The sequence below is a fragment of the Lipotes vexillifer genome, unplaced genomic scaffold (assembly GCF_000442215.2).
Source record: "Lipotes vexillifer unplaced genomic scaffold, Lipotes_vexillifer_v1.1 scaffold419, whole genome shotgun sequence".
NCBI lineage: Eukaryota > Metazoa > Chordata > Mammalia > Artiodactyla > Lipotidae > Lipotes > Lipotes vexillifer.
The window spans coordinates 2,359,688-2,383,547 of NW_006786333.1; the positions used below are offsets into that span (position 1 = coordinate 2,359,688).

General features: G+C 38.4%; 1 protein-coding gene across 1 annotated transcript in view; it reads right to left on the reverse strand.

Moving 5' to 3' along the window:
* Positions 1-23,860, reverse strand: part of ST6GALNAC3 (ST6 N-acetylgalactosaminide alpha-2,6-sialyltransferase 3) — a 591,033-nt gene that overhangs the window by 200,660 nt on the left and 366,513 nt on the right. Inside the window, exon 3 of the mRNA XM_007458723.1 lies at positions 22,593-23,002. Coding sequence (XP_007458785.1) covers positions 22,593-23,002 — 410 coding nt within the window. The remainder of the gene's footprint in view (positions 1-22,592; positions 23,003-23,860) is intronic.

Here is a 23,860-nt window from a genome sequence, read left to right on the forward strand (position 1 = left end):
CCCCCGACTGCACTGGGGCTGTCCCAATTATCTGTGACTCCCTGGCACCTTGGACTCCACAAGGTTTGTGGAATAAATTAATGAACTAGTTAGATTTAAGCCCCACATTTCAAAGTACCTCATAGCTTATATAATCTACTTGATGGTAAAACTAAACAGGTTTTAACATGGCCCTGTGTCCCTCCCTGAGTAAAGCTGTTGGTTAAAGTGTTCAATAAACATGTATCCGTATAGTTTGGTGATACGATTTGATGGGTTTATTTTTTCCCCATTCAAATGGAGGAGAATCCATAGGCACATAACAGGCCCCTGATTCTTAAACATTTCTATGCATGAGACACACCTGGGGAACTGATTAAAATGCAGAGCCCCAGGTTCTATTCCCAGAGATTATGAATCTACAGGGCTAACAGGCTATGTTCTTGTCAACCGTCTCCAGAAGATTCTGAAACAGGTGCTCCATAGAGTATATATGTGAACCAGTAAACACAGCACTGGTCTAGGCTTCAGAAGACCCTGTGATCGAACCTCCACTACAATAAGAGGTGCAACCTTGAGAAAGTCACTAAAACTATCCTGGTCTCAGGTTTCCTCACCCATGAGATGTGTGTGTTGGGCTCATTTTGGAGTTTCCTTACTGAAATCTCTGGACAAGAGTACCATGAAGTTGGCAGTAGAAATTCTTGAGCTATGTATAAAATTTCAAAAGGTCATGTAGGAGTCATTTATTTGTCCAACACAAAGTCTTATTGACACATCCACTTTTTTGCTTTTCAGCTGAAACTATATCACCTCTGGTTACCAGAATTTTTAATGGCAGTTGTATTTGTCTCAGATTTATAAAAATGGAGAAATAAATACTACCGAACTGTGTCCTTTTTGTAGATCACATCTTTCAAAGCATAAAGCCCACAAGGGTAAAATTGCATAAATGTTGGGATGCAGTGGGATAGACATTTCTAAGTTCCAGTCCAACCCTAGGAGTTCTTGACTAATGTTGCGTCTTAAATTAAGGAACTAACAATTCCAAACAGACTCACTTTATCCACTCAGTAACTGTGTAATGAGCATCTCCTATGTGCCAGGTGCTATTCGAGGGGGCAGAGGTACAGCACTGGGTAAAACACAGTCCTACTCTCATGGTTCTTACAGGTCTAGTGTGGGGCGGGGGTAGAAGAACAAGAGCAAAAAGATAATGTCTCAGGCCATGATAAGTGTGACATAAAGGACAACAGAGTTTGGTAAGCAGGTTGTGGTGGGGCGTCAGATGGAGGGTGTTGTCAAAGAAGGGCTCTCTGATAAGGCAACATTTGAATCAAGACCTAAATGAATTGGGGCTTCCCTGGTGGTGCAGTGGTTGAGAATCCGCCTGCCAATTCAGAGGACATGGGTTCGAGCCCTGGTCCGGGAAGATCCCACATGCCGCGGGGCATCTAAGCCCGTGCGCCACAACTACTGAGCCTGTGTGCCGCATCTACTGAAGCCCCCGCGCCTAGAGCCCGTGCTCCGCAACAAGAGAAGCCACCGCAAGGAGAAGCCCGCGCACCGCAACGAAGAGCAGCCCCTGCTCGCCGCAGCTAGAGAAAGCCCGGGCAGAGCAACAAAGATCCAATGCAACCAAAAATAAATAAAATAAAATAAATAAAAATTTTTTAAAAAGATCTAAAGGAATTGAAGGTGAAAAATCATACAGGTCTCTGGGAGGACTCCAGACATATTGAGTTATAAAATACATGCTTTTCAAAACAGGAAGATAATTCACCTTTTATATTATCATAAGCCTTACTTAAGCTAACATATTTATAAGCTCATGTTTTGGGCAGACTCCAGGCTTACAGAAGAAAACATGATCATGACTCCTTAACAGGGACTGTAGAGGGCACAGGTGAAATCTCTAGCCCACTGATTATCTGACAATGAGGTAAAGCCTGGACTTTTGTACCATACTTATTTTTTTTCCATACTTATTTTTTGCCACTTCAAGAACACATCTTGGTTTGCCACACATCCCTGTGGTCAACATATTTTTTAGTTCACTCTAGGATTTGTTCTGTCTTGGCAGCTGCTTTCATTTCCTACCTACTGACAGCCTGATGAGCATGACTTATAAATATTAAAAATAAGGGGGTGAGACCCGGTGCAAAGAACCTGCCAACACATGCCAGAACCTCTGATGAGTTCCCGGTAAAACCAGAGAACATGTTTCAAACACCAGTGGATTCTCCACATCTAGGACAATGTCTGGCACATAGTTAGCACCCAGGGAATATGTGCTTGAAGAATGAATGAAATGTTTGCAAGAGACTTGAATAATGCTCTACTTCCATGCTGCCTATCTCAAACCAAAATAAAAGCTCTGCTTAAATAGAATAGCTTGGTGTGAGTGTATGTGGGAGTACGTTAGTAAACAGGATGTTTTCTATCCTTTATGAGAAAGCATGGCAGCTGCTCGCTGAGCTCCTAATAGACGAAGCTGCTAGTTTTACATCCTTGAAAGCCCCTATTTGCATAGACACTATAGAAGGCAGAAGTTAGAAGCGGAAACAGTATGTGATCACTTTTGCTAGAAAGTTCTGCCTGTGGTTTGTGATTTCTGGAAATGTGGATGTGCTGACAACAAAATTAACTCCTCCGAAGAACTGAGAATTGCCTTCTCTCATCATCCCTCTCCCTATAATATACATGACTTGACGAAATTAGACTGTTATTTTCATCGCGGTGATCTGCAAAATCATAAAATGATGTGTATTTTGGGAATGCCTAATTAACTCTAGTTAGTTCCACTGAGCTTTTAGCTACTCATATAAGCATTGCAAATATCACGGAGGTGTTCACATCTAGTTTTAGTAACCCAAAGAGATACTCAAAGGACTTGAAAGAAAAATCTCTTTAGAAACCAGGCAATAATGAGGATTCAAATCAAATGGCGAACCTATGGGATAAAATCAGATCTACACTGATTTGCCAAAACTTGCTTTGCAGCAACCAGCAAGAAACGTTTTTATAGTCGAAGCCAATATTAACAATCAAAACAGCAGAATTACAGGCATATACACACAAAGTCCATCCCTATTCACAGTTTTTATCACAAACATTAACTAATATTGATCAAGCTGTTTGCCACAAAAGTTTGCTTTAACATATAATCAGCATACAAAGTGGGAGCCATGTTTCCTAGACAATTGCCAGCACCTTGTGTCATACTTGTAAATAATGGGCTACTCCTACTGAGCACCATCTGCTTAATATAGAAAAATGTTCATCTTAATTAGGAAATTCTTCTTATTATTTAATATTTATTGAACACCCACAATGTGCTTGGCAGCCAAAACACCAGAAACACACTCCCAGCCCACTAAGAATCCACCTGCTAAGGAAAATATGATGAACCAGTTATGCAGTCATTTCTGTTTTTAACATATTTTATGTAACTCTATCCAGGTAACAGAGTTGCCAATGATTCACTCTTTGGAAGGGTCTTGTCTCCTAATTAAGGTGGGATGGTGAGCTGTAAGTTATGAGTGAAGTAGGTGATAAAGAACAAATTAACTATGGTCGCCATGAAGAATAAGTGAAATTTGCCCCACTGATGGAAGAAAATTTAATACACAATTAAGTAAACCCAACTGTGTTTGTTATGGACTGACAGATTAGGACTGCATAACATATTAGAAATACAGAATGCATAGTAGAAAAGTTACCTTGAAAAAGCAACCATTCTTTGTTTTACACTTACCTTCAGTGCTTCTGCACCTCCACAATGATACAACTATGCTGTGTAATATGAACATCTTAGCTGGTAAAGATTTAATAGTCAAAGATCTACTCTCAACTAGAAGAATTAAGACAGATTGACAACCTCTCCCAGAAGCCTCCAACTATACACCCTTCTCTTTTTCCTACACTCCAATCAGCAAAAGTTCAAGAAGACTTGACATGTTCAATATTGCAACTGTGTAGAGAAGCATACTTGGGGAGAATAAATGACCTATTCACATCAAGAGACTGCTACATGTATGCCTGTAATGATGCCTGGGCATGAATTATCTAGCACTAACTTTAATTACCCTTTTAGAGAAAATTATGAACTTTTTAAAATGTGGTTTTGCTCCAATAATTGAATAGCACAAGTACGTTATTTTTTTTTCCAGATCTTGAGTTTTAACTAGTTGTCCACTTCACATGGGAAAAGTTTCCCCATCCACCTTTCCAGTGTCTTACTAAGTGTTTCTAGTTTTGTTTTGTTTCTTTATACTTCTCATTAAATCATATAGGCTCCTCATTCTGATTTCTCCATAAGGAAAACATACAATGAATTAAAAAGAATGTGATGACATTGATCATAATGCTACTTATTGTCCTTAAGTTTTACTGTTTTTCACAAATCAGCAATACCAATTGCCCCAGTTATCCCTTTGGAACATGGTGAGTCAGAGAATGGAATATTATCCAGCCTCTTAATTTTATGGATATTCAGGCAAAAGAGAAATTACGTGTTAGTGGAGGTAATACTGTGATGATGGCAGTTGTCAAACGGTGCCAATATGAACTTTAAATGAATATAATTTGAGAGAAATACATGACAGAGGGATAATGACTAGCTCATATATTTTCAGGGTAATAAATACCTAATGAGCAAAATTGTAAAGCAAATAGTACGTTGAACATACACCCAAATGTTGATTCTTGACTCAGAGTCAGAGAACAGAATGATTTGTCTGTCTAGAATGATAAAGCATCACTTCTTCATAAGCTAATGAGTAGCACCATCTGGCATGATTACAGAGGAGCAAGATTGTAAGGAAGTGAAGAATAGAATGACAGAGCTGCAGCAGGATTTTCACAGCAAGTTAAAAAATTCCTCACCATTAAAAATAATCGTAATAAAAGTAACTTTAGATGGTCACAGAACACTACACCAACAGTATAAAGGTTATAGGACCAAATGTATTCAAAACAATTGAATATAACTCCTGATATCTTAGAATCTTTCTGTACCAGTTTGCAGTTGTGAGAACTGCAAACTCTAGGTCCTTGTCCCAGAACCACCAACTCAGAAACTCTCAGGGTAGTCCTAGCAATCTGTGTGTTAACCAGTCCTCCAGGCGATTCAGATATAGGCTCATGCTTGGGAACTACTGCTCTACCAACCCAAATAAGAGTCAGAGATTTTTGCTGTTTTTGTGGATACCAAAGAAATTAGTTAATTTGGTCTATTCTGTTTAAACAACTGGTCCATGTGCTGAAGAATAAAAATCAGTCAGACCAGTTCCTTGAGTGACATGATGACCTCTTCGAATAAGAGAACTACCATCCTAGTAACATTTTATAGAATAACAGCAGAACAAATTGCCTTAAATCTGTACCTTGATGTAGAAAACAAACTTATGGTTACCAAGGGGGAATGTGGGGGTGGGGGTAAACTGGGAGATTGGAATTGAGAAATACACACCACTATATATAAAATAGATAACTAGTAAGAACCTACATACAGTAAAGCATAGGGAACTCTATTCAATACTCTGTAATGACCTATATGGGAATAGAATGTAAAAAAGAGTGGATATATGTATATGTATAACTGACTCACTTTGCTGTACAGCAGAAACTAACACAACATTGTAAATCAACTATACTCCAATAAAAAAATTAATTAAAAAAAAAACCCTGTACCTTAACTGTATAGTTTCTGAACACATGTATTTTCTTCCTTTTAAGTTGCTTTGGTAGACCCCATGAGACAAGTTTTGCAAGTTTGCCTGAATCTTTTATTTACTTAATTGGTTTTCCACCCCTTGGTCATTCATTCAGCAAGTATTAAGTATCTACTATATGCCATGCACTATTCTAGGTGCTGAGATATATAAGTAACAAAAACAGACAATGATCCCTGCCCTTAAGGAACTTACATCCTAGTAGGGGAGAACGACAAAAGCAATAAATGATAAAATCCATAAGTACATAAAATATTAGAAGGTAAACAATGCTATTGGGGAAAGAAAGGAAAAGTTAAACCAAGTAAGGAGAATTGGGAATGCTGCTTATTGGGAGTGGGGATTTCAATGTTAAGTAGTATCAATCTAGACTCACTGAGTGGGTGACGTGAGCAAAAGCTTGAAGATGATGGAGGTGATCACGCAATACATGAAGAGAAAGGGTGATCCAGCAAAGGGCTGAAATAAAGACCTGCAGGAGGGAGCATGCCTGGTGTGTTTGAGATGCAGCTTGGAAGACTGTGTGGCTAGAGCAGAATGAGCATGAAGGAACTTTAATAAATAGAGGCCAGAGAGGAAACAAGGGTCCAGGTCACCCTGGAAGGCATTGTAAGCCGTTGTAAAAACTTGTGCTTTACCACCTAGAGGGGTGGGATAGGGAGGGTGGGAGGGAGACACAAGAGGGAGGAGATATGGGGATATATGTATATGTATATGTATAGCTGATTCACTTTGTTATAAAGCAGAAACTAACACACCACTGTAAAGCAATTATACTCCAATAACTATGTTTAAAAACAAAAAACAAAAAAACTTGTGCTTTTACTCTAAGGGAAATAGGGGACTGCCTCAGGGCTCTGAGCAGAAGAGTGACATGATCTGAATTATGCCATAATACTCACTAATTTTCCTCTAAGTCTGTGTACAGTTTCATCAACCATTTATGCAGCAGGTTAAAAGACACTGCTACTGTTTTTTTCCTTTTCTTTATGTCCTTCATATAGTTATTTAAAACTATTTTCACTAAGGCAATTCACTTTCTTTGTTATCAGTGAAGAAAATATTGTCTAGAAGACAATTAGAAGATAAAGTTGGATAGTGATCAGTTCTCCTTTACTTGGGTCTTTGGTTTCCTGCCTTCTGTGGCCTTTCTGCCTAAGGCCCAAGAGTACGACCTTGGGTGCTAGGAATTGTTTTTTCACCAGGCAACTGACAGCTAACAGAATTGTGAGTGAAGTCTTGGAACCTGCTTTGCCACTGAAGTGAAACTAAAATGCAAACCTGTATTTGAGGAATGGCTCTGTCAGTGACTTATTAAAAACTCAGTGACCAGTCACAAAATATCTGGCAAAGGTAATAGACTTGCCAGCCTTTGGGTAAGATAGAGCAAAGGGTGGTCTGTCTCAGTAGAACTGTGGAAACTTTTCTATCAAAATCCAATCCTATAACTTGCCTCATTTGGTATTACTGTGACCCCTATATACTGAAGAAAAGTGTTTGGAAATTCACAAGCATTTCAACAAGTGGCAAAGGGACTTGGAAACTTAAAAAAAAAAAAAAAAAAACTATTGGGTATTATTTCTTCCACTCCTTAACTCATTTATTCATTCATCTATCAAATGTTTACCAAATACCTATTAGAGTCAAACACTGTATCAGGTGGTGGGGAAACAAATATATAAGAGCTGATATTACCCTAAAGAGTTTATGGACTACCTGGAGGATTAGACATAAATAATAATGCATGGTAGAGAGTGATGATTTTTATTTTAAAAAAAAGTCCAAATGCTATGGATTTTCAGAGGAGGAAATATGAGTTCTAATTAGAGATATTACCAAAGGCTTCATGGAAGAGGTAACATTTAATTTGGTCATAAAGGATGCATTTGTGTGCACGGTAATGGGAGGAAGTAAAATTTAGGCAGAGGGAGCAATCTCTGCAAAGGCATAGAGGCAAGGGCTATATTCATAGTCACCCATATGAGAGGAAAAGAAGGCCTCAACTAGAGCAGCAGTAGTGGTAACGATAGAAGAAAGAAAATGAGCTATTGCTGAGGTCATTTCAAGGAAACCTGAAATATCTGTGGGCCATTTAGCTGACAGAAGTAGAGTGAAAACAGCACATTTGTTTGCTCTTTTGATGGTAAACCACCACTGTGCTAGGTCTGAAAATAAACTGGAGAGAAGCAAAGTCCCTGTTCTTAAGAAGTGTGTTGTCTAATGAGAGAAATGGACAAATAAACATAGTAAGATGAGATAAATAAGACCCTCATTGAATTCTTAAGGACTTCAGGGTGCCATCATGCTTAAATGGCCAGGAACAGGTCATAGTCACAAAGCTGGCATCCAACTACAAGTAGATTACCAAGGCTATTTGAGACACAGTTATTCTTCCCTAACGGATTTCTCTGACTCAAGGAAAAATGAAATGTTGTCCTGTCTCTTCATTCAAAGCAATTTAACATAGTGCAGTTCTAAGTGTCTTCAGCAGATTAAAAGCATTGGCCTGGCTTGGGAGCTTGTTCAAAATGCAAATTCTCAGGCTCCACTCCAATCACCTGAATCAGCAGGTGACTGCATGTACATTCAAGTTTGAAAAGTACTGTACTGAACAGAAAGAGAGAGAGGGAGGGAGACAGAGGGAGGGAGGAAGCGAGGGAGGGAGAAGGAAAGAAAGAAAATACTGTACTGAGCTAGAGGACTCATTCTTTAGTAAAAAAAAAAAAAAAAAAAGCTAAGGAGGGAAGTCCATTTAGAAGGTCAACATTACTACATCTAATAAAAAGTCTCTTATTTTTGTTTTCAAAGAAGAAAAAATTCAATTCAACAAACATTTGTCGAGCTCCTACAGCATCTCAGCAAGCTATTTTGAAATGTTGTCCAAGCAAGTAAAAATCTAGTAGTATAGATGGATACCGTATAGGTTGAAAAGTCTGAGAAACCAACTCTGTCTTAAGAGTCAAGGTATACAAGAATTGAGGAAAAAAGAAAGAGATTGCCCCTGCTTCATATTTTTCATGGACAGTATATAACCATTCTTAATTTCCTTGATTTTGATCTAAACTTGGGAGATGAAAAAAAAATCAAAGGAGAGGAGAAATCCAAATTATAGTAGGGAAGCAAATCAACCGAAGAGATAAACCTCATGACTTAAATAAATAAAAATCCCATGACTTTAAATAAATAAATAAGCAGGAAAAGAAAAGAAAAGAAAAAAAGACCCTTAAAGCCCTTATAAAGTTTAAAGTGTAGATGTACTCTAACGAAGCTTTCGATTTAAGGTCTATTTGTCTTTGAGGTTCACACCCTTTGTAGTGTTCAAAAGCCTTTATACTGAGGGACTGTTTAGCATAAATATCTATTGGGACTTCTTTCTATACAGCATAATCTGGCTATGTATCTAGCCATTCTGTCAAGTCATATCCTAAGGCCCAGGAGAACATCATTTTCTGAAGTAGACTGGCTGCAAGTCTTGATTTCTACAACTACCAGTAGTCTGAATAGTCTTCCTTTTAAAAATATAGTCACTGAATTAAAGATGTTTCTCTTGTTTTACTCCTAAACTAAGCTGTTTTGTCAAATTAGTTTCAACCAGTGCATGCGTGCACGTGCCCTTGCACGAATGTGTGTAATTTTAAACAAAAGAGAGGTCAGTACTGATATATTGATAAATTAAAAACATCCCTTCCATCTTCCCATTATTAAAATAGGTTCTTCCCTATTTTTAGTGAATTTTTAATTTCCAGCCTGTGTGTATTACAGAGGAGGTCTAATGTAGGTCACTACATGCCATCATGAATAATGGGAAAAAGGAAGTCAACTATTTCCCAATGCTTGTTAGCATGAAAACACAGCCCTGGATGCCTTATTATGCTTTTTGACTCCGAAGTCCTATGGGTCTGCCCGTGACTGCTGTGTGAACTCATTGTTCCTGCCAAATACATCAGCTGGGGTGGGAACATTAATTCATTTTAACAGAGATGAGTCAACGTTGCTCCTGAAAAAGTGCTGAGATGCTATATTTGCAAAGACTGTCTTCAAAAAGAAAAAAAAAGAAAATACTGTTTTTAATACTGGGTTCTGTCTCTCAATCCAATAATTTTTCTACTTTGCCTATTTTCTCTCGGTCCAGGTTTTCCTAAGGTTAGTACCTATTTATTCCAAGTTAGAAATAACTAGACATCTTTGTTTTCAGAGTCCAGGTAGAGTCACAGGACTTCTTTGGCTGAACTAGGCACATGCCTGTGCCTCTTGGCTGGCGCTCGGGCTAGCACATCTTCCAGTTTTTGCTTTTGCCCCTCCCTCTCGCTGTACTGCATTTGTTGAGGCAGTTTGCCTGCCTTGTGTCCCAACAGAGGGGATTCTCAGAGAGTTTCTAAATTCTCAGCGGGGAGGCATTCCTCTTTCCACTCTAGGAAATACTAAGGGTTTGTAAACCTAAGGGATGTGAGACAATTTAATCCCTAAAATCGATCACACAGCAGCACAAGAAACTTTCAAAATGGCCAAAGCTAAAACAGCGAAACCTGGGCTGCACTTAAAACCCACACCAGATGACAAAACTGACTCCAACACAAGGCTGTGAGAAACAACACATCACTGATTTCTTCTTCTCTCTGTAGGACTGCGTGGGAATGGATGGAGCATGCAGGCAATGATTAGCCATGTAGCCATCCTGATATTTACCAATCAGTTTCCCATTTTGACAGTGTCTTCTGAAACTGACTTTTGTGTACCCTGTTTCTTAAATGATCCTTAAAAGTAACTCCTTCCCTTCACATCCTCTGCACCTGAAGCAGTAACATCTTGAAATATTGATCTATTTGCTGCTAGCTTTCATTAATTTCATCCATCCCTGAAGGCAGAGCCACATTTGTGCTAATGAAGACCTATTTAGGGGAGCTCAGGGCCCTTTATCAGCCCTGAATTAGCTTTGCAGTTTTAATGGGATTATTACTTAATTAAATAATGTGCCTGCATTTGCCAATGTATTTCTAAAGTGGGATGCAAGCTGCAACTGCCTACACGCCCATAGGTAAGCAGAACACCTCATACAGGCTTTGTTGCTTCTTCAAGAGAGTTAACATTCGTTTTACATCTGTACATGGCCAGGCACATAATCACATTCCGCATATGTTGAATGCAGTACCATGTGCCGCTGTCAGCCCTACAGCACCTCTAGGGTATTTCAGTCTTAAAATGTATTAATGCAAATGTGGAAATGTCAGCAAGCTAGTATTATGTATGCACACCAATCATTCAAAGGGGGAAAAGAAATCCATTTTGGTCTAGATTATTTTGACTACAAGACTTTTAATTCCAAAGGTTTCTGGTTTGTTGAAGGTAGCTGTTTCCCAGAAAAATATTTGGTAAGTAAAAATATAAAGGTGACCACTGCCCAAATGACCTAGAATTCCAAAGAAAACTGAGCCCCAGAAGATGAACACAGAAAGGGCAAGCAGTCTCTCTGTTCTCTCAACCTTTCCCACAAGTTCACCGTTTCTAACTGACAAGCCAAATAATTTTAGTCAGTAACTGATAAGAAAGCAAATTAAATTTCATTTGGCTTGAAAAAGTATTCCAATATGCCTATGAGTTGATTTAAACTCATTCTAAGAAATTTAACAGGGAACATTTTCTTTTATTACTTCATATTTTCTCAATAAGGAATCCTTTAAGATAAAAATTAAAACCACTGGGGGGCTTCCCTGGTGGCGCAGTGGTTGAGAGTCCGCCTGCCGATGCAGGGGACATGGGTTTGTGCCCTGGTCTGGGAAGATCCCACATGCCGCGGAGCGGCTGGGCCCATGAGCCATGGCCGCTGAGCCTGCACGTCCGGAGCCTGTGCTCCGCAGTGGGAAAGGCCACAACAGTGAGAGGCCCACGTAATGCAAAAGAAAAAAAAAAAAAAATTAAAACCACTGTAAAACTGAAAAGATGCCTGCCTTGAATGGAGGAGGGACTAATATTTTTTAAAAGTGATTTTGACAATTTGAAGAATTAAGTTGAGAGGCAAATTTTTCTTTGAAGAACTTAATTTAATCACTTTCCTATCATGAATCACTCTAACTACTAGGAACAATTTTTTTTTTTTTTTTTTCCCTGCGGTAGGTGGGCCTCTCACTGTTGTGGCCTTTCCCACTGCGGAGCACAGGCTCCGGACGCGCAGGCTCAGCGGCCATGGCTCACGGGCCCAGCTGCTCCACGGCATGTGGGATCCTCCTGGACCAGGGCACGAATCCGTGTCCCCTGCATCGGCAGGCGGACTCTCAACCACTGCGCCACCAGGGAAGCCCAGAAAAATATTTTTTTAATTTTATAAATTATACATCATAATGGTGACATAACTTCTCCATTAAAAACCTGATGACATCAACAGATGAATGGATAAAGAAGATGTGGCACATATATACAATGGAATATTACTCAGCCATAAAAAGGAAAGAAATTGAGTTATTTGTAGTGAGGTGGATGGACTTAGAGACTGTCATACAGAGTGAATAGGTCAGAAAGAGAAAAACAAATACCATATGCTAACACATATATATGGAATCTAAAAAAAAAAAAAAATGGTCATGAAGAACCTAGGGGCAAGATGGGAATAAAGATGCAGACCTACTAGAGAATGGGCTTGAGGATATGGGGAGGGCGAAGGGTAAGCTGGGACAAAGTGAGAGAGTGGCATGGACATATATACACTACCAAACGTAAAATAGATAGCTAGTGGGAAGCAGCTGCATAGCACAGGGAGATCAGCTTGGTGCTTTGTGACCACCTAGAGGGGTGGGATAGGGAGGGTGGGAGGGAGGGAGACGCAAGAGAGAAGAGATATGGGGACATATGTATATGTATAACTGATTCACTTTGTTATAAAGCAGAAACTAGCACACCATTGTAAAGCAATTATACTCCAATAAAGATGTTAAAAAAAAAAAACCTGATGACGAAAATTAGCACTTGCCTCCAGGAAGTGCAGGTAAATCAACCAAAATACTTTACACAAAAGTCAAATTATATGGACAATGCTTTTTTCTCATCCCTTCATGCCTGCAGTGATGTATACCACTTAACCCCCTCCTATTTACTTAGGAGAAAAATATTTAAAACATTTATTAGGATATAACCAACACACACTTTGTAAGCATGTACCTACATGAATGCTTGCATAAAACACTTTCTTTGATGCAAAATAATCTTAAAATATTTATAGTAATCATATTTTGGTTGTGCTGTTATTTTTATTCTAAAAGTGTTGTGTGTATGCTTTGGGATAAAGCAGATGAGTATTTACATTGGTGTCTCTAGGACCTGTGATTGTCAGTATGGCAGAAAGAAGAACAGATGTAAGATAGATGAGGTAAGATAAAAACATGGTAGACCTGAATTTGTATTGGAAGTTTCAGTTTGAACTCAAAACAATTTTATCTTTAAAGAATATATATAGCATATGTTGTTTATATACTAGCTCTGTCCAATGAAAAGACCATGAAACAAAGACCAATCCAGTAGTAATGAGCATGTGTAGTGCCAAGATTATGCTCTCTTCAATACTAAAAAGACGAAAGTTCTTTGGAAAAAAAAGTCTGAATCCATGTTTGCATCAGGATATGTACAAGAAGAGCCTGAAACATGCTATAATACCAGGAAGCAAAGGAGATTTAAAAGACTTTGTTTTACAAGACTACTAAAGACATGTCAAAAACACTCAAAATCTAGTCTGAAGAGGTTCCCACAGCTCAAAATAGGACAGTTAAGCATAAGAACATAACTGGAATGAATTAAAATATTTCAAAAATGTTTAAGTACATAAGTCAATATGTAAATACTGAAAATAATAAATTTACTGGTGACTTTTGGAGAATGATAGGGCATGAATGCCTTAAAACTAAAAAAGAAGAGATTGGTTCAAGATGGCAGAGTAGACGGACATGCTCTCACTCCCTCTTGCGAGAACACTGAAATCACAACTAACTGCTGAACAATCAGTGACAGGAAGACACTGGAACTCACCAAAAAAGATACCCCACATCCAAAGACAAAGGAGAGGCCACAATGAGACAGTAGAAGGGGCACAATCACAATAAAATCAAATCCCATAACTGCTGGGTGGGTGAATCACAAACTGGAGAACACTTATACCATAGAAGTCCACCTACTAGAGTGAAGGTTCTGAGCCCCATGTCAGGTCTCCAAACCTGGGGGTCCAGCAACAGGAGGAGGAATTCCTAAAGAATCAGACTTTGAAGGCTAGTGGGATTTGATTGCAGGACTTTGATGGAACTGGGGGAAACAGAGACTTCACTCTTGGAGGGCACACACAAAGCAGTATGCACATCGGGACCCAGGGAAAGGAGCAATGATCCCACAGAGACTGAACCAAACCTACCTGCTAGAGTTGGAGGGTCTCCTGCAGAGGCTGGGGGTGGCACTGTCTCACCATGAGGACAAGGACACTGGCAGCAGAGGTTCTGGTAAGTATTCCTTGGTGAGAGCACTCCCAAAGTCCATCATTAGCCCCATCAAAGAGCCGGGTAGCCTCCTGTTGGGTTGCCTCAGGCCAAACAACCAACAGGGAGAGAACACAGCCCCACCCATCCGCAGACAAGCAGATTAAAGTTTTACTGAGCTCTGCCCACCAGAGCAACAGCCAGCTCCACCCACCACCAGTCCCTCCCATCAGGAAACTTCTACAAGCCTCTTACATAGCCTCATCCACAAGAGGGTGGACAGCAAAAGCAAGAACTATAATCCTGCAGCCTGTGGAACAAAAACCACATTGACAGAAAGATAGACAAGATGAAGAGGCAGAGGGCTATATACCAGATGAAGGAAGAAGATAACACCCCAGAAAAACAACTAAATGAAGTGGAGAGAGGCAACCTTCCAGAAAAAGAATTCAGAATAGTGATAGTGAAGATGATACAGGACTCAGAAAAAGAATGGGGGCAAAGATCGAGAAGAGGCAAGAAATGTTTATCAAAGACCTAGAAGAATTAAAACACAAACAAACAGAGGTGAACAATACAATAACTGAAATGAAAACTACTCTAGAAGGAATCAACAGTAGAATAACTGAGGCAGAAGAATGGATAAGTGACCTGGAAGACAGAATGGTGGAATTCACTGCCACAGAACAGAATAAAAAAATAAAAAATAAAAGAAATGAAGACAGCCTGAGAGACCTCTGGAACAACATTAAACGCAACAACATTCGTCTTATAGAGGTCCCAGAAGAAGAGAGAGAGAAAGGACTCAAGAAAATATTTTAAGAGATTATAGTCAAAAACTTCCCTAACATGGGAAAGGAAATAGCCACCCAAGTCCAGGAAGCACAGCGAGTCCCATACAGGTTAAGCCCAAGGAGAAACATGATGAGACACATAGTAATCAAATTGGCAAAAATTAAAGACAAAGAAAAATTATTGAAAGCAGCAAGGGAAAAATGACAAATAACATACAAGGGAACTCCCATAAAGTTAACAGCTGATTTCTCAGCAGAAACTCTCCAGGCCAGAACGGAGTGGCATGATATACTTAAAGTGATGAAAGGGAAGAAGCTACAACCAGGACTACTCTACCCAGCAAAAATCTCATTCAGATTTCATGGAGAAATCAAAAGCTTTACAGACAAGCAAAAGCTAAGAGAATTCAGCATCAACAAACTGGCTCTACAACAAATACTAAAGGAAGTTCTCTAAGTGGGAAACACAAGAGAAAAAAGGACCTACAAAAACAAACCCAAAACAATTAAGAAACAGGTAAAAGGAACATACATATCGATAATCACCTTAAACGTGAATGGATTAAATGCTACAACCAAAAGACACAGGCTTGATGAATGGACACAAAAACAAGACCCATATATATGCTGTCTACAAGAGACTCACTTCAGACCTAGGGACACATACAGACTGAAAGTGAGGGGATGGAAAAAGATATTCCATGCCAATGGAAATCAAAAGAAAGCTGGAGTAGGAATACTCATATCAGATAAAATATACTTTAAAATAAAGAATGTTACAAGAGACAAGGAAGGACACTACATTATGATCAAGGGATCAATCCAAGAAGATATAACAATTATAAATATATATGCACCCAACATAGGAGCACCTCAATACATAAGGCAACTCCTAACAGCTATAAAAGAGGAAATTGACAGTAACAAAATAATAGTGGGGGACTTTAACACCTTATTTGCACCAATGCACAGATCATCCAAACAGAAAATTAATAAGGAGACACAAGCTTTAAATGACACAATAGACCAGATAGATTTAATTGATATTTATAGGACATTCTATCCAAAAACAGCAGATTACACTTTCTTCTCAAGTGCACATGGAACATTCTCCAGGATAGATCACATCTTGGGTCACAAATCAAGGCTCAGTAAATTTAAAAAAATTGAAATCATATCAAACATCTTTTCTGACAACAACCCTATGAGATTAGAAGTCAATTACAGGGGGAAAAACTTAAAAAACATAAACACATGGAGGCTAAACAATACATTACTAAATACCCAAGAGATCACTGAAGAAATCAAAGAGGAAATCAAAAAATACCTAGAGACAATTGACAATGAAAACACGACCCTCCAAAACCTATGAGATGAAGCAAAAGCAGTTCTAAGAGGGAACTTTATAGCTATAAAAGTCTACCTCAAGAAAAAAGAAAAATCTCAAATAAACAATCTAACCTTACACCTAAAGGAAACAGAGAAAGAAGAACAAACAAAACCCAAAGTTAGCAGAAGGAAAGAAATCATAAAGACAAGAACAGAAATAAATGAAATAGAAACAAAGAAAACAATAGCAAAGATCAATAAAACTAAAAAGTTCTTTGAGAAGATAAACAAAATTGATGAACCATTAGCCAGACTCATAAAGAAAAAGTGGGAGAGGACTCAAATAAATAAAATTAGAAATGAAAAAGAAGTTACAACAGACACCACAGAAATACAAAGCATCCTAAGAGACTACTACAAGCAACTCTATGCCAATAAAATGGACAACCTGGAAGAAATGGACAAATTCGTAGAAAGGTATAACCTTCCAAGACTGAACCAGGAAGAAATAGAAAATATGAACAGACCAATCACAAGTAATGAAATTGAAACTGTGATTAAAAGTCTTCCAACAAACAAAAGCCCAGGACCAGATGGCTTCACAGGTGAATTCTATCAAACATTTAGAGAAGAGCTAACACCCCAAACTCATTCCATGAGGCCACCATCACCCTGATACCAAAACCAGACAAAGATACTACAAAAAAAGAAAATTACAGACCAATATCACTGAGGAATATAGATGCAAAAATCCTCAACAAAATACTAGCAAACAGAATCCAGCAGCACATTAAAAGGATCATACACCATGATCAAGTGGGACTTATCCCAGCGATGCAAGGATTCTTCAATATACGCAAATCAATCAATGTGATACACCATAGAAACAAATTGAAGAATAAGAACCATATGATCATGTCAACAGATGCAGAAAAACCTTTTGACAAAATTCAACATGCATTTATGATAAAAGCTCTCCAGAAAATGGGCATAGAGGGAACCTACCTCAACATAATAAAGGCTATATACAACAAATCACAGCAAACATCATTCTCAAAGGTGAAAAACTGAAAGCATTTCCTCTAAGATCAGGAACAAGACAAGGATGTCCACTGTCACCACTATTATTCAACATAGTTTTGGAAGTCCTAGCCACGGCAATCAGAGAAGAAAAAGAAATAAAAGGAACACAAATTGGAAAAGGAGAAGTAAAACTGTCACTGTTTGCAGATGACATGATATTATACATAGAGAATCCTAAAGATGCCACCAGAAAACTACAAGAGCTAATCAATGAATCTAGTAAACTTGCAGGATACAAAATTAATGCACAGAAGTCTCTTGCCTTCCTATACACTAATGATGAAAAATCTGAAAGTGAAATTAAGGAAACACTCCCATTTACCATTGCAACAAAAAGAATAAAATACCTAGGAATAAACCTACGTAGGGAGACAAAAGACCTGTATGCAAAAAACTATAAGACACTGATGAAAGAAATTAAAGATGATACCAACAGATGGCGAGATATACCATGTTCTTGGATTGGAAGAATGAACATTGTGAAAATGACTATACTACGCAAAGCAATCTACAGATTCAATGCAATCCCTATCAAATTACCCATGGCATTTTTTACAGAACTAGAACAAAAAATCTTAAACTTTGTATGGAGACACAAAAGACCCCAAATAGCCAAAGCAGTCTTGAGGGAAAAAAATGGAGCTGAAGGAACCAGACTCCCTGACTTCAGACTATACTACAAAGCTACAGGAATTAAGACAGTATGGTACTGGCACAAAAACAGAAATAGAGATCAATGGAGCAGGATACAAAGCCCAGAGATAAACCCACGCACCTATGGTCAACTAATCTATGACAAAGGAGGCAAGGATATACAAGGGAGAAAAGACAGTCTCTTCAATAAGTGGTGCTGGGAAAACTGGACAGCTACATGTAAAAGAATGAAATTAGAACACTCCCTAACACCAGGCACAAAAATAAACTCAAAATGGATTAGAGACCTAAATGTAAGACCAGACACTATAAATCTCTTAGAGGAAACCATAGGAAGAACACTCTTTGACATAAATCACAGCAAGGTCTTTTTTGATCCACCTCCTAGAGTAATGGAAATAAAAACAAAAATAAACAAATGGGACCTAATGAAACTTCAAAGCTTTTGCACAGCAAAGGAAACCATAAACAAGATGAAAAGACAACCCTCAAAATGGGAGAAAATATTTGCAAACAAATCAACAGACAAAGGATTAATCTCCAAAATATATAAACAGCTCTTGCAGCTCAGTATTAAAAAAACAAACAACGCAATCCAAAAATGGGCAGAAGACCTAAATAGACATTTCTGCAAAGAAGATAGCACATGAAAAGCTGCTCAACATCACTAATTATTAGAGAAATGCAAATCAAAACTACAATGAGGTATCACCTCACACCAGTCAGAATGGGCATCTTCAGAAAACCTACAAACAACAAATGCTGGAGAGGGTGTGGAGAAAAGGGAACCCTCTTGCACTATTGGTGGGAATGTAAATTGATACAGCCACTATGCAGAACAGTATGGAGGCTCCTTAAAAAACTAAAAATAGAACTACCCTATGACCCAGCAATCCCACTACTGGGCATATACCCAGAGAAAACCATAATTCAAAAAGATACATGCACCCCAATGTTGATTGCAGCACTATTTACAATAGCCCAGTCATGGAAGCAACCTACATGCCCATCGACAGACAAATGAATAAACAAGATGTGGTACATATATACAATGGAATATTACTCAGCCATACAAAAGAACGAAGTTGGGTCATTTGTGGAGATGTGGATGCATCTAGAGACTGTCATACAGAGTGAAGTAAGTCAGAAAGAGAAAAGCAAACATCCTATATTAACGCATGTATGTGGAATCTAGAAAAATGGTACAGATGAACCGGTTTGCAGAGCAGAAATTGAGACACAGATGTAGAGAACAAACGTATGGACACCAAGGGGGGAAAGCAGCAGGGGGTGGGAGTGGTGTGGTGAATTGGGAGGTTGGGATTGACATATATACACTGAAGTGTATAAAATGGATGACTAATAGGAACCTGCTGTATAAAAAATAAATAACATAAATTTCAAGAAAAACAAAAAAAAACTAATAAAGAGAAAGAATTGGTACTATCTTCTATCTTATGGTAACCAAACTGTTAATGCGACCAAGTTTCTCTTTATAAGGTATATCAGTTAATAAATGAAAAAGAAATGATGAAATATCACCATTCTGTAATCTCTAATGAACTATTCGATCTAGACAGTGATCAGTAATGAATGCTAACATAAAGAGACAGAAAACTAGATGGTCTTCATCCTGATAGAATTATCACCTAATAGTCTTGCTAAATTTTTTTTAAAAATTAGACCCGAATCCAATAAATCCTCAGTATAGAGATACCAAAGCAGAAGTATCATGGGGGTGCAATCAGCACAATCTAGACTGTGGACAAATGACTAGGTTTTTTTCAATAATACAGGGAGAGAGTGGGAGAGAAGAAGCCATGTGTTAAGAGAAATATAGGAGACGTATCAATTATTTGTAAAGCCCTTATGCTAATCCTGATTTGAACATGCACAGAGCTTAACACTAATCCTGATTCAATTAACTGTTAAAAATATTAATAAGATCATTGGAGAAATTTGAAAACAGACTAAATATATATTGTTATTAAGAAAGTATGCTGGGCTTCCCTGGTGGTGCAGTGGTTGAGAGTCCGCCTGCCGATGCGGGGGACACAGGTTCGTGTCCCGGTCCGGGAAGATCCCACATGCCGCGGAGCGGCTGGGCCCATGATCCGTGGCTGCTGAGCCTGCGCGTCCGGACCCTGTGCTCCGCAAGGGGAGAGGCCACAACAGTGAGAGGCCCGTGTACCGCAAAAAAAAAAAGAAAGTATGCTGATTTTTCTGTAGGACAATGGCATTGTGTTTATTTTTAAGAATCTTTATCTTTTAGAGATACATGCTGAAATATTTATGAATAAAATAATATGATGCCTGGCATTTGCTTCAAAATAATCCTTGGGGAGGGAGAAAGTGTACAGGGTTATAGATAGAACAAGATTGGCTATGAGTTAATAATTATTCAATCTGAGCTGTGGTATACAGCAGTTCATTACAGCATTAGTCTCCCTATAAGTCTGACATTTTCCTTCATAAAAAGCTAAAAAATATCCTTCTTTGAAATCTGGCAATGAACATCAGGTCACTATGGGAAATCTTTAACAATAAAATCCACACAGCTAAATTTAGGGTACAGATTTAAATCACTGTGGAGATTGCTACCCTTGAGGTCGTTTTGGTCGACCTTTTGTCAGCCAACCAGATTTTACCAAAACCATCTGTTCTGCTCATTTCTAGCACAGTTGTCTTCTTTGGTCTGTTTGTAGTATTCAGTGAAGCACCAGACGGGATTAGACTTGGGGAAGAAAACAGCAAGAAAGTATCATAAAATCATTTTGACTTGTTTTTTCTACTTTTATTTTGGTAACTCTACCAAAGTGATACCTGAAAATTAATTTTACCAAGTGTGCTTTTTCCCACTATACAAACAGCTTTCCTTATCACAGCCAGTAGGAAAATGAATCTCCCAAAGCTATTCTCTTCCGGTGCTTGTTGTACAATCCACACATCTGTGACAGTGCTGTCTCACTGAAAGCTCACAGCAAAGCTAGCATGATATAAACACATGGGGACAGACAGCATGCTGAGCTCTTCTCTGATACCCCAGAATTATTCTAGGGCTTATAGTTATGACTAGGGCATACCCCGAGGGCTAAATGTTACTAATGAAACACCAAATATACCTAATTAACTGCACTGCTCTGGGCTAGTGAGAGACCAGAAATTTCCAAAGCCACTTGAGAATGGTCGTATTTATATAGAATGGTGCTACATGTGAGAGTATTTCTTTGAAGCACGTACCTACTCCGTCTATCCCTAGTGCCTGTCTCTTTGGACTGTTTATGCTACACTGATTCAAATCTTAACACTGGGATTCTTCTTGCTAACACTAAAGTGGAAGGGGCTGCTATCATGGCTATTTGTCTTGCATTTCATTAGAAGCTATGCATTTTTGGTGCTCAGAAGTAGAAAACACTAAATTCCACCTACATTATCAGTAGGAGAGTTGAGCCAGATAAGATTTTAAAATCATTATCAGCATTTAAATTACACCCAGAGACATCAGAAACTCCCCTTCTCAAGCACACACTGCAATATAGTTGAAAGTTTAAATTTGATAATAAGGAAGAATAAAAGACAGATATTTTGAGGAAATCAGAATGTTAATATTGGAATTATAGTCAATGCTCAATGTATCCATAGTATTACACAAAAAAGCAAAATTCACAGTCATTCAAACTTTCAGCAAAATCAGTTTCAATATTTTCCTTCAACAGTTCTTGATTAGAACTAGATATATGAACTAAGGTAAACTGATTTATAATTCTACTTCTTTCTCACATCCTGGTTACCTTTCTAAAGAGGAAGAAAAAGTGGTGAGCAATAGTTACACGGAAGAAGAGGAAGAGGAAGGGGAAGCAGGGGGAGGAAGCAGGAAAAGTAAGGAGTAGAAGAAAAATAAGACAGGCAGGCCTTGGGAAAGGTGGTTTACAGAATGCTGCAGAAAACCGGATGTAATGAAAAAAAGGCCAATTGGTTTTTAGATCATTGAGTGAACGGTATGTATATCTCATTTCTCTTCAAGAATCCACTGTTAATGATTTTAAGGAATGCATAATTTCAACATGGTATTCTGCTTAGCATGTTAAATGCTAAGTTATGGTGTTCACAATCGTAGGACCTATTTGCAGGCAAGAAGCTATGCAACCTTATTAGAGAATCAACAGCTTGTTCTGTTTTGTGCTCTCAGTAAATTTTTGCCACAGCTTCCAAAGGAGTTTAGGTCCTAAAGTTCTCTCACATTTCTGTTTTAAAACAGAAATGTGTAGACTTCTTTCGGCTAAAATCCAATTTATTCAATAGCAAATTGAACTAAATAAGAAGAAATCTAAAGATATCTCGGGGAAGCAGCCAGTGCTTTTTTGGAGCCTCAAGCCAATCAAAAAGGAGAGAACAGAAGGTGGGGTAGGTGGAATAAATGGGGCCTAGCTGCTGGCTCATCAAGTAATCATAATAGTCAAAAACATATAACAATCAGTTTGAAAAGTTACTCTGTTCATTTGATAGCTGGCAAAAGAACTCAGCAAAGATTTAGCATAAAAGACAATAAGGCTGCTTCTCAGAGGACTCACCTGTCTTTCCCAGTTTCCTTCTTAAACACTCCATCACAGTAACTCATGCGCTTCTCTGTGGTCACGTAAATCTGGGCATTGGGATAGATGTCAACAGTCTTTTTCAACATGTTGTAAACAATGCCATTGCCGTCTTTCCTCATATTGCGGAAGGGGCCCCAAATAACATAAATAGTAGCATTTGCTTCCTTGAAAAAATAATCAGGGTTTTTCAGCAAAAGAGGAACGCTGGTATGAGATACAACTCGAATCATTGTCATGCGGCCAACATCTTCTTCATAGCCCTTGGTGGGGGCATTGTTCATCCTCCAAATGCAGGAAGACTGATCTATCTCGTTCCCCACCTTCTGGCCAACCATCTGACCTGAGTTTGACACTATGGCACAAAGGTTACAGTCCAGTTGCAAAGGCTGAAAAACAAAAAGAGAAACAGGGCGGGGGAAGAAATGTGTAAATTAGTAAATTCCATCTATCCAAACAAGTTCCTCTGGGAAAACAGAAAATCCAGATATTGTGCATAACTGCTGAGTGTGGGAATACCTCTGAAATATATTTATTCCAAACCAACAGTAGTTGTGTTGCACTTTAATTTATTATTTAATTATGCCTGTCTACTAGACGGTAAACTCAGTAACAGCAGAATCAATGTCTGTCTTCTTCATTTTAACCCCACTCCCCAGAAGTCCCTGGAATACTATAGTAGCTCAATATATAGCGGTTAAGTCAGGAAATGAAAGCAATTTAATTTAGATACTTAAGATAATTTATTAATTAAGATAATTTATTAGGACCCTGAACTTAATATTAGGGAAGAAATGGACTTTTCCAATTCATCTAGAATTACTGATTTAGTTGAAAAGAGAAAAGCAAAGTCACCAGGATAATTATCACACAACTGTCAATGGTAGGGACTCAAAGTAGTTATTTGACTAACTACTAACTACTATGTACTATGTTCTAGGGGTTGGAGATTCAGCTGTGAAAATTTTAAACAAATATCCCTGCCCTCACAGAGCTTACATTCAAGTGAGGAAAGAAAGGCAACAGACAAATCTGCACAGTATATGTTAGATGGAGGTAAGTGCTAAATAGGAAAAATTAAAGCAAGGAAGGAGGTAAGGATGTATCTATGTGAATGTATGTGTATGTGTTGGTGGAGTGACCAGAAAAGGCCTCAGGAAAAAATTATATTTGAAGAAAGACTTGAATGAAGTAAAAGGGCTGACCATGGGATTTTTGCAAAAAAAAAAAAAAAAAAAAAAAAAACA